This window comes from Pleurodeles waltl, chromosome 3_1 (assembly GCF_031143425.1).
Source record: "Pleurodeles waltl isolate 20211129_DDA chromosome 3_1, aPleWal1.hap1.20221129, whole genome shotgun sequence".
NCBI lineage: Eukaryota > Metazoa > Chordata > Amphibia > Caudata > Salamandridae > Pleurodeles > Pleurodeles waltl.
In genome coordinates, this window is record NC_090440.1 from 1,350,021,878 (window position 1) to 1,350,036,888 (window position 15,011).

A 15,011-nucleotide genomic window follows, 5' to 3' on the forward strand; every position below is an offset into this window, starting at 1 on the left:
TTAGTAATTTGAGTATTTGATTGATGTGTACTTGTTTGTGTATTTTTTTTAGAACTACTGTTTTAATGTTTGAAATGTAAATAAAAAAAAATGCTTGGGGGTCCCCTGCTTCCAGTAGTGATTCAGTGGGGGTCCTCAGGAGTCAAAAGATTGGGAACCACTGATCTAACCTCTTACAAGTGTATGTTGAATTGGTTACCCCCAGTTGGCATAAGATGACTTACTTGTAAGTCCCTAGAATATGTCAAGAGTACCCAGGACATGTAAGACAGAGTGTCCCCCCACAGCTACAGCACTGGTTGTGCCACTCTGTGTGGGACAAAGTATAGAATGGTTGCCAAACTATCACTGTAGCCTGACAGGGGAGTTTTAATCTGCTAATTCAACTTTGCCATTTAAACCAATGGAAGACCTCCACTTCCTTTAACAGTATATGTAAGTGTCTCCTAAGGAAGGCCTCTGCAGTCCTGAGGCAGGGAGCTCTATATTATTAAGTAGGACATATACTTTTTATCTGTCCTGACCGCAATATCTTCAAATAGTTGTTTTGTTGTGCAAAAACTTGTAGCCCCATTGGCTAACACAAGAGTTGCCAGTTGACCCCTCAGCCTGGCTAACTTCTGAATTAGACCACTAAAATGGGTAGTTCAAGGTACTAAATTAATTGTGGCTTTAAACCCTAATTGAGGCCTACGTTCGAATTTAAGGAAAAAGTAACTTTTGGAAAGTTGCCACTCTCTAGCCCAGTTTGTCCAGTGTCCTTAAATGGTTGCTGGCCACCAAGTAGCTCTTTGCCCTCCAGGAGTAGTGTGAATCCAGGCTTAGGAACAATGGTAACAAGTTACAGTGGGAGGTGTTACCGCCTCCTTGCAAGAAGCTGCTCAGGATGTTGGCCCAAAAGGCAAGCTTCAAACGCCACTGCCCAAACCTGTTTTCCCGTGGATATGTAGGCCACAGGTAGCCACCCCCTAGGGTAGGCTACCAAGTTCCTAATATCCACGCAAGGGTTCAGACATCTTGTTAGTGGGCAGAATATTGCTCCCTGGGATTGCTAGATGTCACACATAGCTGGAAGTCGTCATCGGGCAGGAGTGATCCTGGTAGCCCATTGGCTATTGACTGCATCAACCTCACCATAGGGCATTTCTGGGCAACAATTTGGCACCACTGGCACCCTGAGTGCCCTGCTGCCCCTAGACCTGGCAAAGAGAGGCTGCACCGTCTGTTGGACTGCACCTGCTGTAGCTTGGGCTAGCGAAGACAGGACTGTGCCAGTGGCTTTTCTGCCTGTGGCTTTTCTTGAAGAAAAGTCGCTCCCAAGCCCCAGACCAAAGATGGGATTCCATGGGCCAGTGTGTTGACCCCCCTGGTACCAGCACAATGGCCATTAAAGATGAAGTAGCCTGACCTGGCACATCAGAATCGCCGGTGACCACCACTGGGCTCCCCAAGAGACTGATCCATGATAGCCAAAAGTTGCACCTGAGTCTGCAGGACCCAGGAGTGTCATCTTTGTCTAGATTGGTCATCCAGGAGAGACATTAGCCTCCTCCAAAGTATACTGCAGGACCCGCTGTGACAGGAGAATGGTAGCCCAGCAGCAGCTGGCCTTCTACTGGCTCAAAGAGGGTTTAGAGGGACCCCAACCTCTGTGGCCAAAGTCACCCCACATGACCTGTGAACCGAGGAGTACCTCAAGGACAATCCCATATGCCACACAGCACCCAGAACATCCTTGAGTATCCTCCATCTCCTGTATCATCAGCATCTGGACCACCCAACGAAAGTCTATTGCGTTTGTGGTGTAAGGTTCCAAACTGGACTGGAGAAAGCTTTGGTGACCAGGTAACTGTCTAAATACTTCTAAGTGGCCCCCTGAACGTCTCCCTGCTGGATTTGGTTGCTCTGGTCAGGCCAGAGTAGCCAAATACAACTCTTTCAAACTGTTCAAAAGTTTCCAGACTTTACGGTTACCAATGCTTATTTGCATCTGTGACTAAAAGAACGGAGGTTTACGTTTTCTTTAAACATCTATATCTCCGGAACCCTTTGGTGGATTTTGCTCATCTTAGTCTTTAAAATTTAATTAAAATATACTTTATTTTTATGAATTTGTGTCAGATTGCTTTAGTTCTGTGTTTTTTGTTTTGTTGTTTGGTGCGTCTAAATGATTTACTCTAGTTCCTTTGTTTAAACCTTGGTGGTCAAAGCCACAGCTACCCAGCGGTGAGCTAAAGGTTTTGCAAACGAGCCTTACTGGACTCAAGACAATTTTTGCAAGTGTCTTACACAGTAAGGTCACATAACCATACCATATAATACAGCTGAATCCTCACATGGGGAATTCCTCATGCCGTATTATTGAAAAAAAAATTTGTTAAATAACTGGGCCCAAATTACAGATAAGGTGCACTTCTTCTGTCTACACCATGGCGCACCTTTAAATAGGTGCACCTGCTTCAAAGCCGCCGTATTTCACAGTGCAGGCGGAAATCCGCCTGCACTTTAAGGAAGGATTAGAGATTCCTTTGCAGGCAGCTTTAGTGAATGCCTGCACCTGCCTGCAAGGGGATGTCTGGTGGGGTCCATGGGACCCACTTTCTACCCTCCAGAGGACTGCGATCAGAGGGCGCACTCAGAGTGTGCTAAGTTTTTGTGGTGCACTTTCATTGCGCCTCTTGACAGCTTCTTTGCATTCGCGCCCACGTCCATAAAACATCACGGGTGCAGAGGCAAAGAGATTCCACATTCGCAAAGGCCACACCCCCATACAAATGAGGGAATCCCCACTCATGATCGCACTGGCGCTACATGTGCGCCAGTGCTATCAGTATTACAGAAGGGGTTGCAAAAGCGTCTGCCGCCCCTTCTGTAATACCATTGTGCCCCAAGGTCACACAAAGCAGGCGCTCATGCCCGTTGCACTCCCAAGGGCACAATATATAACACGGCCCGAGGAGTGCTGGCTGAGTTAATCATCCCATTTCAAATTCATCCCTAAAATAGACCTCCAAGTATGTTCTGGCTTTCCCACCACTGTTTTGGGGTATTATCTTATCTAACTGAAAGGGTGCCTTCCCCTAGGCACAGCACAGACAGTTGAGTGAGATATCTAAAAAGGGCAGAAGAACTAATTTACTGCCACTGTTGTTTAACATTTACTACTGTAAATTCTCGGCCAGACAGTAAATTTGCAGCATTACATCTATGAAAGTTCCACTGCATGAAAATCAGCAGTTCATCCATGTTGCCACATAATGCATTTCAAGGGCACCTCCAGAAAGAAGGGTACTTAGCTCATACTGTATTCACACAACCGTACCCACCAAGTTCACCTGGGCTTTCTTTCGAGAAGACTTCTGGTATGAATTTACCCAGGCAAAGAGTTCATGCTTGGTCTGTCAAACGGTGACACTCCCCGTAAATTTTGTTTGACAGACATCACAACAAAAAAACACACAAGGAATGAGGCAGGACTGTGGCCTTTATTAATACTTTAAAAAAATGCAAAGAACAAGTCAACTCTTAAATTTACACACAAACCAACAAAAATATATATATATAAACAAAGCTTTCGCCGACTGCTGCAGCAGGTCATTCTCTGACATATTGATTATCAAGTTCTCGTGGTTGTCTCAAGGCCCAGGTTCACTCCTGCTCCAGAATGAACCTCCGTACTTAAAGGTACAGCTCCTACCTGAGGAGATGCCAAGACGATCAGATGGGCTCCAACCAATATAGCCCCATTGCCAAAAAAGCCACCAGTTTCTGTGGCCCTGATCCTTTCCGCTTTCAGTTGTTTTACACCTGGTCGTGGGAGTGATTAGAAGTAGCACAGGTTTTCTGGTCTTTTCTAGATGATTGTTGATGTAAATCTATTTGGTGGAGCCGGAATGCGACTAAATGTCACAATCATCCCTCCATCACAACACGTGGCCTGTAGCTCATCAGCACGGAAGCGCATGCAAGCTTTAGGCCTCCCTGAAAATGATGAGGTGAAACTGGAAAGGAAAGGTCTATGCTATACACCTCTCAACCTTGAAAGTTGATGTGGGAGCGAAATTGATACTGATCTGTAGAGGGAAACAATGTCTCTGGTGTGGACTGAAGTGTCCCTTGCTAAGCCCAGACTTTCCATATCAATTGATGCGCTGATGCAAAACTTTATCTCTCTTTCCCAGAACATAAACACTAGGACATTAGAGCAACTAAGGACAGGGCCAAAAGTCATTCCTGCCACTCCTACTAGCAGGACTGGCCTGGGCACGCCTTAGAGGATATTTCTGTGGAAAAGATGTAATTTTGTATCACAACCCCTATGACCTCTTTCAAACAGGTAGGAGGCATACTCTGTGGAGGTGTAGAAACTGTGAGATACGAGACCTGTTACCTCCGCTGTGCCCTGCATTCCCTACCCTTGGTGAACACGTAGTGCTAAGGATCTAGAGCCCCACTTCTTCTCCTACAACATTTTATTAGAACCGTTCCAGATTCATCCATTACAAGGCAGGAGCATGCTAAGCATGCAATTCTATAACACATTCTTGACAAAAGAATACTGGGGCCCATATTTATACTTTCTTAGCACTGCATTTGCGTCATATTTTGCACCGCTTTTGCATTAAAGAGCGGCGCAAATGCGGCGCTAAAAAAGTATAGATATGAGTCTAAGTTCCCACAAATAAAGGTTTCATTTGGGAAAAACACTGGTTTGTTATGAGTATTTATAAGTAGCTTGCTACCCCGACGTGGCCCTGGGACTGGTAGCAAACTACTGCATTGGAGGCAGCTTTGGTCCCTTATCTCTGAAGGCAAAGGGGGCTTTATGCTTAACTCATGTCTCACGTCTTTGATGAAGGACCAGAAACCCAGGCTTTCTGGAGTCCTGAGAATATTTAAATCACAGTGAATCTAGAGGAAAAGGAAAATCACCAAGAGCAACAGCGTTACTGGTGAGAAACCATGGCCCTGGTTTATACCTTTTTTGCGCCGCATTAGGGGCATTTTTTTTAACGCAAAAGCGTCGCAAATTTACTAAATTCAATTATAGTTTGTAAGTTTGCGCCGCTTTTACGTAAAAAAATGACGGAAATGCGGTGCTAAAAAAGTATAACTCAGGCCCCAAGTGTTTCCTGTGAGTGTCTCACAGGGTGTGTGTAGGACTCGATGTAATGGAACTCAAGGCTGCCCAATGGGAGATAAGGTGGCGTCTGAAGGACTGCCTCAGCTTCCACGTGGATGCTTTTGCATCTACACTGCAAACATATTTTACACGGCGCTGGCACGCACATACAGGGCACGCACTGGGGCAGAATATGAAGTGCACACAGTCTCTGAAGGGTGACGAGAGCCCCTTCGGAGAGCATGGATACAAGCTAAAACGAATAAAGGCAGATTATGTCTTCAGAAATGATCGTCTTACAAAGCTGTACACGTAGTTCCTCAGTGGTGCTACCTTTTGCATATCCTTATGTTTTTACCTCACAGCTGATGACAACATACCAAGGCTGGGTCACACGTCAGAGGTTCTTCTTTCCAAGTTTCTTATAAACAGGGAAAGGAGTCCGATCTAAAACGATGTTGCTTCCACACAGGCCGTTTCCCGGTGTGGACTGACTGGGCCCTGCTCTAAGGTTCTGGCCTGAGCAATGTTCCCATTTATCCCCGAAGACTTTTCACGTTAGAATGGGTGATCACGCATTGATGTGATGGGATGCTCTATTTTGTCAATGCATGGCCCTAGTGTACTTAAGACCAAGTGGGAGTGGTAAACCCTAAGGGATAATTGCTGACATGGGAGATGGTGACTGGAAAGGTGGTGCAATCATGCAGAGGTGGCGTGGTAAAATAAATGTGGAGGTGCAGCAGACTTTGGTGGGTGAAAGACACTTGAGGGATTCCTCAATGGGCGGGAGTGTTGTGGCGGCAAATCTAGAAGTGGCAGCATTATAATTAGGAGAGTGGTATGATACCAAAATGACTACCAAAATGATGGCAATGGTGAATAGAATTAACAAACTTATTTATAGAGAACAGTAATAGACATCTGAAAATTCTTAGCAGCCAGGAACTTTCTCTGTCTTTCCCCATGTGGCTTTGTGCAGGTCCCTGTGGTGAGAGAATAGGCTATGACTGCCGCTGGCCTCCTAAAGTTTGTCAGGTGGCTCCAGGCCCTCAGAAACCCCTTCAAGGTACCCTTTTGGTGGCAGGAAGTCTCAACTCTCTCTCTCGTAGGTCTGCTTTGTGCTGTGTTTGATTCCCATCTTCTTGCTGGAGGGTCATACTGTGGATCCAGGCAGCAATCTCTGCTTGTGCTCTCTCCTTGGCAAAGCGGTGGTCTCGAGAAGAAGAGAACAGAGTAGGGCGATGGGGGGTGACAGATCTTCGGGGGGACAAGGATAACGTGTTTTGTTTTTTAATTTCTCAGATCAATGTATTTCTCTCCCTGCAAAATTAGGAAAAAAAGGTGAGATCATTTCATCATTTTTGGCTAATTGTTAGTATTGCTATATTTCAGTTTTAAACAGTCACATGACAATTACACCACATCATGTGAATCTTCCCACATATGCACTGTAAGCACACACTGATTTGTTAACTGACTAACTGCTCTCTGTTAAACTGTACATCTAAAGATAATTTTGGAGTATTCCAATTTACTCATGCCCTGTTCGTTGTACTAATGCAGCCATTTATTTCACGTTGTCTTATTATCTATGCCTTCACTATAAGATTTTGAATGCAAAATATTACTGTCATATCATTACTGGGCCCATGAAAAGGAAAACTATACTCACCTGTAACAGTTTGACACTATACTAGGTTCACATGCTGTGCATTAATCTGGCGTCTAGTAGTTGCGCCGGAAAACATGTTGGAAAAAAAAAAAAAGAAGTTTGATTTTGACAAGGCAAACTTTGCGCAACTCACAACGGATGTTCACTGTAAGCCCACAATGGCCAGTTGTGTGGCTATCACCTTCCGATTCTATTTCTTCCATTAGGCTGGGAAGCATGCTACAAGATCACATTTTTATGGTGCTGTATAATATTATTATTTCTTCCATTGTTCTCACAGATCTTGTAATCTCGATATGGTAGTTATAATTGCTGTTACCAGCCTCATTAGGATTTACAGGCCACTTGTAATAGACCCTTAGTGTTGTGATTGGAATAGCATTTTGTTTTTTTTGTTTATGTACACTGATTGCAAAGCAGCCCCACTAGTTGGCAGGCTTACATCAGGTCACAGTAACAGCAAACATAGATACAAGTATTGTCTGTTCCGATATTGAATGTTTCCACATTTGGGTATCTACACAAAAAAGTCTAGTAATTATGTGCCTCAATAATCATGTGTTTGCTGTGCATATATCCAGCAGACACATTTTCATGCAAAATTCCCTCCTGTTGGGCCTGGTTGTCAAGGCAGTAATGTTTCATGAACACATTGCAGCCCAACAGATGTTAAGGACAGGCATTCCATGTGTCAACACAGTAGTGGCAGCCTTAGTCTTGGTGGAATGGGCTCTCAGGCCTTCCAGAGTATGCTTTTTGGCCAATGCATACAAAATATTAATGCAAAGGACTATCCATCTCAAAAGAGCCCTCTTCTGGACAGTCATCCCTTTCACCCAGTTTGGCTTTCAGAGGGTCTGCCCTGTGGACTCCACACCAGGCAACACATTTGTCCCAGTGCCCAGAGTAAATGGGCTTCATAGATGGATGCTGGGCAGCAAGGATGACATCCACAACCTCAGGCAATAGATCAAATGCAGTCAACTGCTGCTGCTCAATCTCCATGCATCGAGCTCTAGAATGCGCAGGTTTGGGTGCAGAACCCTGCCCTGCTGCTGCCACTGAAAATCTCCCTGAAGTGATAGTCTGATTAGGAAACAGAAACTCATCCCCAGAAGTTCTGGGTGCCGTTCTTTCCAGGCCAATCTGGAGCTACTTAGATGACTGGGACCAGGTAATTTCTAATCTTCTTCAAAACTCACAGTAGGAGAAGCAGAGGCAAGAAGGTGTACAGGACTCTTACGATACACTCCGTCCTGAAGGCATCTCCAAGCAAATGTTTGTGCGAGAACTGCAAAAGATCAGTCTCTGCACATTCTAAGCGGTGGTGAAAAGACCTAGCCAGGGTTCCCCTAACTGTTGGAGATGTCCTGTGCCAGCTCAAGATGCAGATACTATTCAGGATTTGCCAAGCTGAGCTTGTCTGCCCTGGCATTCAAGGATTCTGCTAGATGGTTCACAATCAGCGAGATGTTCTGGCCTTCCAGCCAACTCCAGAGGCACAGGGCCTCCTGATACAGGACCCAGATCCCAACTCCACTCTGCTTTCTACAGTGCCATATGGTGGTGGTGTTGTTTGTGAGAACCTGTACAAGCCTTCCCTTGATGGATAGCAGGAAGCTTTCAGTGCCAGTCAAATGGCCTGCAACTCCAACAGATTAAAATAAAGCCGGGTTTCTGCTGGAGACCAAAGTCCTTTGGTCTACACCTCCCTGAGGTGGCCTCCCAAAACCAGCAGTGACACATTTGTCACCACCATCAGCTGTGGTTGAGGATGGGAGATGGTAAGTAGCCACCACAGCCGTTTGCATGCAGTCTCCTCTGAAACCTCAATGGCATTTGACATGTTTCTAGGTGCTAGGGAACCCGTAGATGCCACCTGGCGTAGTCCACTAGCAGGATTGAGGAGGCTAACCGGTCAAGAATCCTCTGAGCTGCTCTCACTAAGATCCAGGACCAAGGTTGAAACATTGGGATCATAGCATAAATGTCCGGGTCTCATTGCAGTGGAGGGAAAGCCCTGAATTTCATGATGTTAAACACAGCTCCTATAAAGGAAAGCCTCTGTGAAGGAGTCAGGTTGATTGAGAACCCCAATGATGTCAGGATGTTCACTGCTGCCTGGAGGTGGTCCTTGACTGATAGTGGAAAGACCAAGTGAGCAATCTGTAACCCTACTCTCCTTAGAACTTTCCAATGCAGAAGCAGCTCTTGTCAGATAGGTGTGAGTCACTGAATGACATATACTCAAAAGAGGCTTGTATGTCACCCAAAAATACTTTAGATCACATCTTCGCATTGAAACAGAGCACTGGTACCAACCACTCAGTCCAGACAATTAGAAGTATCAAGGATAGCACGTATCACATATTTGGCTGCATCTTCACCCTCTTTGAGCCAAGGAGGTCAGATGTTCTTCTGGGACCATTGGCAAGATGCCTCAGTCCCCTTCGACTCTCTGCCTGCGTGTGTGTGTGTGTGTGGTTGGGGGTGGGGTGTCTTAGGAATCATTTGGGGTTGACGTTGCTGGTGGATGCCAAATGCACACAAAGAGGTCACTAACAAGATCCTTGTGAGGACCAGACAAAATCATACCACCCTGGTGAGGCATTGGTGTGATGGTTGAAATATGCTGACCCAGGGATACACAGGATACTAATTTCTTTAGTGCACCCCCACCTGTTTTTAACTCCATCACAGTGCCCTTTTAAAATAAAATTAACCCTGAGGGCATCCCAGACTATTTTAAATCTAGGATCCCACCCAATAACCAAAGAGCTCCCCTGGCTACCAAGGTTGAGCTCATCTAGATACACGAGGGCTCATGATGAAGCATGCCACTTGAAATACCAGTGAGTGAGAGTGCTTTTAATACCATAGGGTGATCCCTTGGGCTGGTATGGGGAGAAAGGCTAAGCACAGTAGGGTTCTTCTCTTATTGGTTTTGTATGGTTAGATGTTTGGCAAACTCTGTATCACTTCTCACTCATTCCCTCTTAGAATATAGTGTTACCTGTAAATGCAAACAGATACAAAATATTGTATACTGTTGATTGAGATGTTCTTACAGAATGCCCCACCAGGAATCAGTCATTTAGTTATGGGTACACATTCATGGGCTCTCGGCATAGATGTGCGACCACCATTTGATAAACACACCAGGTAATGTTTTTTGCAGCATAATAAAATAAGGAGTGTATGTTTGCTGCTACCATAAATAGCAGAAACTTTCCCAGGTTTGGAAGCTTTGTAGGTTGTGAAGAGATCTCCTACTAGCAGTGAGATGATATCCCACAACGTCATTATGAATTATTTCTGATATATTGGTTGAGACAGCGAAGGGGAGTACTGGTTTTATTTAATGTGCTTTCTTCCTTTGCACTGGGATGTAAAGACATTAAACTTCTTGTCCTGCTTGCTATGTGGTTATAAGTCTCGTTATAATCGTATCAGCCAGCATTCTATGATCTCATCATTTGCCTATGAAATATGAAATAACTACATTTCATCAGCTAAAGCATCTAGTTCCTTGCAATGATATCCAACCTTTTGTCTTCTGCTAGTTGCGTGTCTATGTGCATGGGAGTATGTCAGGTTAATCACCTCTAAGAGGTGCCTATACCTCTGTGACTCTAGCCAAGGCTCCTTCCTCAAAGAGTGATCTTTGGGGCAGTAGACTAGACTGACCCTGCCCACTTGTTGGTTAATACTGTTGAATCGAAGGACCTTTCTGCGATAGAATCCTTCATGGTGAAGTATCAACTCTCCAAAAATAGTTTCTGACACAGGGATTCCATTAATCTTGCTGTCCATCATGATATACCTTTTGTACCCTATGGTACACACACCTTAAAGGGCATATTAATGATTTGTGCCAGTAGTTTAGGTTTCCCTCCTGATACAGCGAACCACAAAATTTGTTTTAATACCAGGGTGGTGGTCAGCTGCCAGCCTACTGTAACAGAGGTGTCTTGTTGGACGTGTTTCTGAGACATTCAACAAGTGTGGGTGGAACACTTAAATTAACCATTGGCAGTGGCAATTACTCTGAGCCACATTCATGAGGATCCTGTTTTGCTCACTGTACCACTACAGCCAGGGATCAACCATAAGCCACTCAGGCTTCGTCCTGCTCTATAAGTAAGAGTCTAGCTCAAATGGCTAGGCCACACCCACTCTGAATAGGAATACAGGCATCCTTAGACTGGTAGAAGTCTTGTCAGATGATACAAGTGGCCCCCACTATCTTCCTTTCTTCAATTATGGTGTGAACCTTCCTCCTGTGCACTTTTGGGAGATCCACTGTGGAACTCGACAACCCCAGACATATCCCTCTCACATCTAATCTTTTTCTCCTCTTATCGCTTGGTATACTGTTAGTTACCCTTGCGTTACTTACCTCATTCCTGCTGTAGTACGAGTTCCCAAGACTGGCTCTGCCAGGTAAAAAGATTTGGTTCTTTGATGCGGGTTTGCGTATATGCTTTACTCCTTGTGCCATTGACCAAACAGCCACTGGTGTTTAAAATTGCCTTTAGGTGGTTGTAAAACCAGTTTGTAATGTGTTTTTTTCCTTAGCAGCGAAGTATGTGCATCCACAATTAAGAGGTGTGCTCTTCTCCAAATGGTGACACTGATACAATGGCTACTTTCTGAATGAAAGTACTGCAACAGGGCCGCTTCCTCTATAAAACTGTTGTAGATGCCAGCAGCATCAGGTGACGAGTGTTCAGCTGGCTTCTGTAATCTTCTCAGATCTGCTCATGATACTCCTCTACATCATATTCTTTAATAATAATAATCATTTTATTTTTTCATTATGTGACTACTGTTATCGTTGTAATTATTGTATTGACAGTAGATATATTTATGATTCACTATATGCATTCTTTGCGTTCATAAATGAAATCAGTTTTTAGTTTGTATGTTTTTGATACATTTTTTAAAATTTTCTACAATACATGTGTTCTAAAATTACTATTGTAATGATTTAATAATTCACTTAGCCGCCTCTTGGTTTATGAGTGATTAAAGATTAGAGGGTGAGGGAATAAAGTAAGAATCATGCAGGCTAATAACGTAACTTAGATACCATTGGTGCAACTTAGTACAGTTCTGAAAGGGGATTTCATGCAAATGTTTTTCACTCAAAACAGGCAGTGACGAGCGCTGACATGATGCAGTGCCAGCCGATTACTTGGATGCGTGCCTTGTCATCGCCTGGATATGGCCTGCTCTACGGTCGCTACCCAGGCTCGTAATTCCAGTTAACTAGGTTTTAGTCGGTTTCAGCTAGATTCTGTTGCGTCACATTGGACAATAACTGTTGTACCAGTTACTCAAAAATACCAACTGAAACGAGAAACACTCCAAAAAACTAGCATTTGAAGATACTACTGCAAGTATTACTTCTATCAAGGCGTACGAACTGGGGTAATGCCCGATATGTTAAATATTTTGAACATTTCACAAGAAAATTAGTAAAGGAAAGTATAAAAAAATAAGGATTTTCCAAGTCACAGAGGAGTTCCGTGATCAGATATGGTAAAGAAGCTGAAGATCTAGTTCCTTTATAAGGTTATGAAACTGTGGGGTGACTCGCATTTTCATTTTCACGTATGGTAGAGGGTATATTATTTCTTATAGTACATAGTCACCCCAAAAGCTTTCCCACAACCCCCCTAAATCCTTCTTGTCTTGTGCTTTTGTATGAAAGAAACAGTAAGCTTGCTGACGTGGAATAAAAGCGACATCTCAAGTGCAAAATAGCGGTTAGTAGTTTGTTTCAAAGAGCTATTATACTATGTTTAATTTAGTCAGATCAAAAAAAATGTTGTATCTCGGATTGTGTAAAAAACATGCAGAATGATTGTCTTTCCTGTAATGTCTTGTAGAGTGCATACAGTAAACATTTTGGCATAAGTACCTCCTTTCTGATCTTCGCTGTTTATTTTAGAAAACAGTCAGAAGAATGAAAAGACAGTTATTGTTTTCGTTGCTTAAACTGCAGGAGTAATGAGTTACCTGATTTCACAGGACAAATTACCTCCAATGTGAATCTCATCTGTACAATTTTTCTCACATTTCAGAAGGATTGTAGTGTGACACTGTAGATCTGTACAATAGATGTGTTATTCCACTTTTGCATCTGTTTGAGCATAGCTGCTGCCTAACTGAAAGTAGCCTTTAATAACTGTGCTTTCCTGCATTTGGCTGGTGCTGCACAATGTATTATACCCAAAAAGCTCCTTTTGGTCCTAAAGGTTCATGTATGTCAGTAGTAGTGCAAGCTTCGCTTTGTTCGCAGAACAGATTCGATTTTGGCGGCAGCAATCAAAACCTCACTGCCGCATAGAACCGGATCAGTATAGCTTGGGCAGTAGCTTTGCAAGCTTCCCTCCCTCACAGAACACACAGCATGACAACGGCAACACTAGCCTCCCTTTCTCCCTGAAGGCAACCACGATGCAAACCCCCACTTCGAATCATACGCCTCACTTATCCTGGTGCAGTGCTATACACATTCCCGGTACCTTTTCCCCATTCCTATTGTATAACGAAAGAGTAATTGAAGGGAAGGAAAGTTCAGAGGGAATCAAAGGAGAGAGCTGATGGGCAGACACAGGATACTGTGAGCAACGCAGGAGAAATTACAGGTCAAAAGGAAGGAGTCAGCTGAGTAGGTGGGAGATAGCATGATGAGAAGAATGGAAACAAATATATATATTTTTTTACTTTTTTTTGTTTTTATATAGCACTAACTCGACCAAATGTCATGGAAGCGCTGCATACAAGAACCAGATTACATTACATTACATTACAAGAAGTCACCTTGCACCTTGGTGCTCAGAAGAGCATTGAGACAGGTCTGTCACGACCAGCAATGAGATTATTATATGTATTACATTAAGCTGTTTTTTTTTTGTAATTTTTTTTTATTAACATTTTGTTATTTAATAAACAGTATCTTGTTTACAGCACCATCTCGTTTGCATCATGTTTATAAGTAAAAGTGTTAATATCACTACTGTCTACATTGTTTGGATGTTCTACTTCATTGTCCAATAACCTTTATACTTTAAACTTATGTAGGAACAGAACATTAGTGGCGCTGCTTCTCGTTTGGGTTGCCCCATTGGCTGGGTGCAACGGAGTCGTATTATTCTAGGTATTTTACAACACATTTAATTCGTATCAAACATTAATCAATTTAAACTTGAACATGATGGCGTTGTAAGGGGTGGAAGTTGCTTACGCAGGGGGATACCACATCCTGGTTTTTCCAGTGTGTATGGTGTCAGTACTCATAAACCTGTCTGGTTTCCGGTGGGTGGGGCGTCTACCGTGTCCAACCTGTCTGTTACTCAATGTCCTGGGCTCTATCCACTAATGACCGCCTCTTATTCAATCTCGGCCTTATCATGTCCTCCCTAATCATGTCCTGGGGGTGTGGTAACTTCCCTTCCTTCCTAGTGTTTACCCAGTCTCCACTTCTGTTGGTGTGTCTGTGTCTGTGTTCGCTACTCTCACTATATTGTCCCAGCTTGTCATTTCTACTTCCCATTTCTGTGCAATAGGGTAGCGACGCAGTCCTCTCCCCTCCTCGCTCTTCAGGACATGGAGTTCGGCTCTGGCCCATGTTGTAACGTCTTGTCTCCACCTAACCCGGGGGGGGACGAAACTGTGTCTTCCAGTTCTTTGCGATCTGCCTCCTGTACAGCACCAGGGCCAGATTCAGAAAGCGGATTTCCACCCTTCCCCAAGGCAGCCCATCCCCAAATCCCAGCAGACATATGTCAGGGGTCGGAATCAGGTTCATATTAAGGAGTCTTGACAGGTCAGACATCACCTTGCCCCATCACAGCTGGATCTCCGGGCAGGTCCATACCATGTGGTCGAAATTTGTGCTTCGAGCGACGGTCCAGGGAAAAGCCAGAACTCTGTTCCACTCTGCATCGGACAATTCCCTACCGACTATCCTTCCCCATCTCTCTCAGTGGCTGCAGGGAGTCTAGTGCATCCTCCACTTGACCTCGATATAGTTTAGAGATCAGATGGGTCTCATCTCATGATGTCAATAAGAGATGCAGCACCCTGTGGGTGGCCGGTTCTGCGTTGACCGTAATCCAGTGCGTTTTCAGCATATGTACCAGTTTACGAAACAGAAGGAACTGTCCCGGGGAGACTCCATTATCAACAAGGTTAGCGAAAGAT

The 15,011-nt window shown here is 44.1% G+C and overlaps 1 protein-coding gene across 2 annotated transcripts in view; it reads right to left on the reverse strand.

Moving 5' to 3' along the window:
- Positions 1-3,466: 3,466 nt before the first annotated feature.
- Positions 3,467-15,011, reverse strand: part of MCAM (melanoma cell adhesion molecule) — a 172,792-nt gene continuing 161,247 nt past the window's right edge. For both annotated transcript variants that reach the window (XM_069224843.1, XM_069224844.1), the window contains exon 16: positions 3,467-6,445. In XM_069224843.1, the coding sequence (XP_069080944.1) occupies positions 6,416-6,445 (30 nt within the window). In that variant the 3' untranslated portion in view covers positions 3,467-6,415. The remainder of the gene's footprint in view (positions 6,446-15,011) is intronic.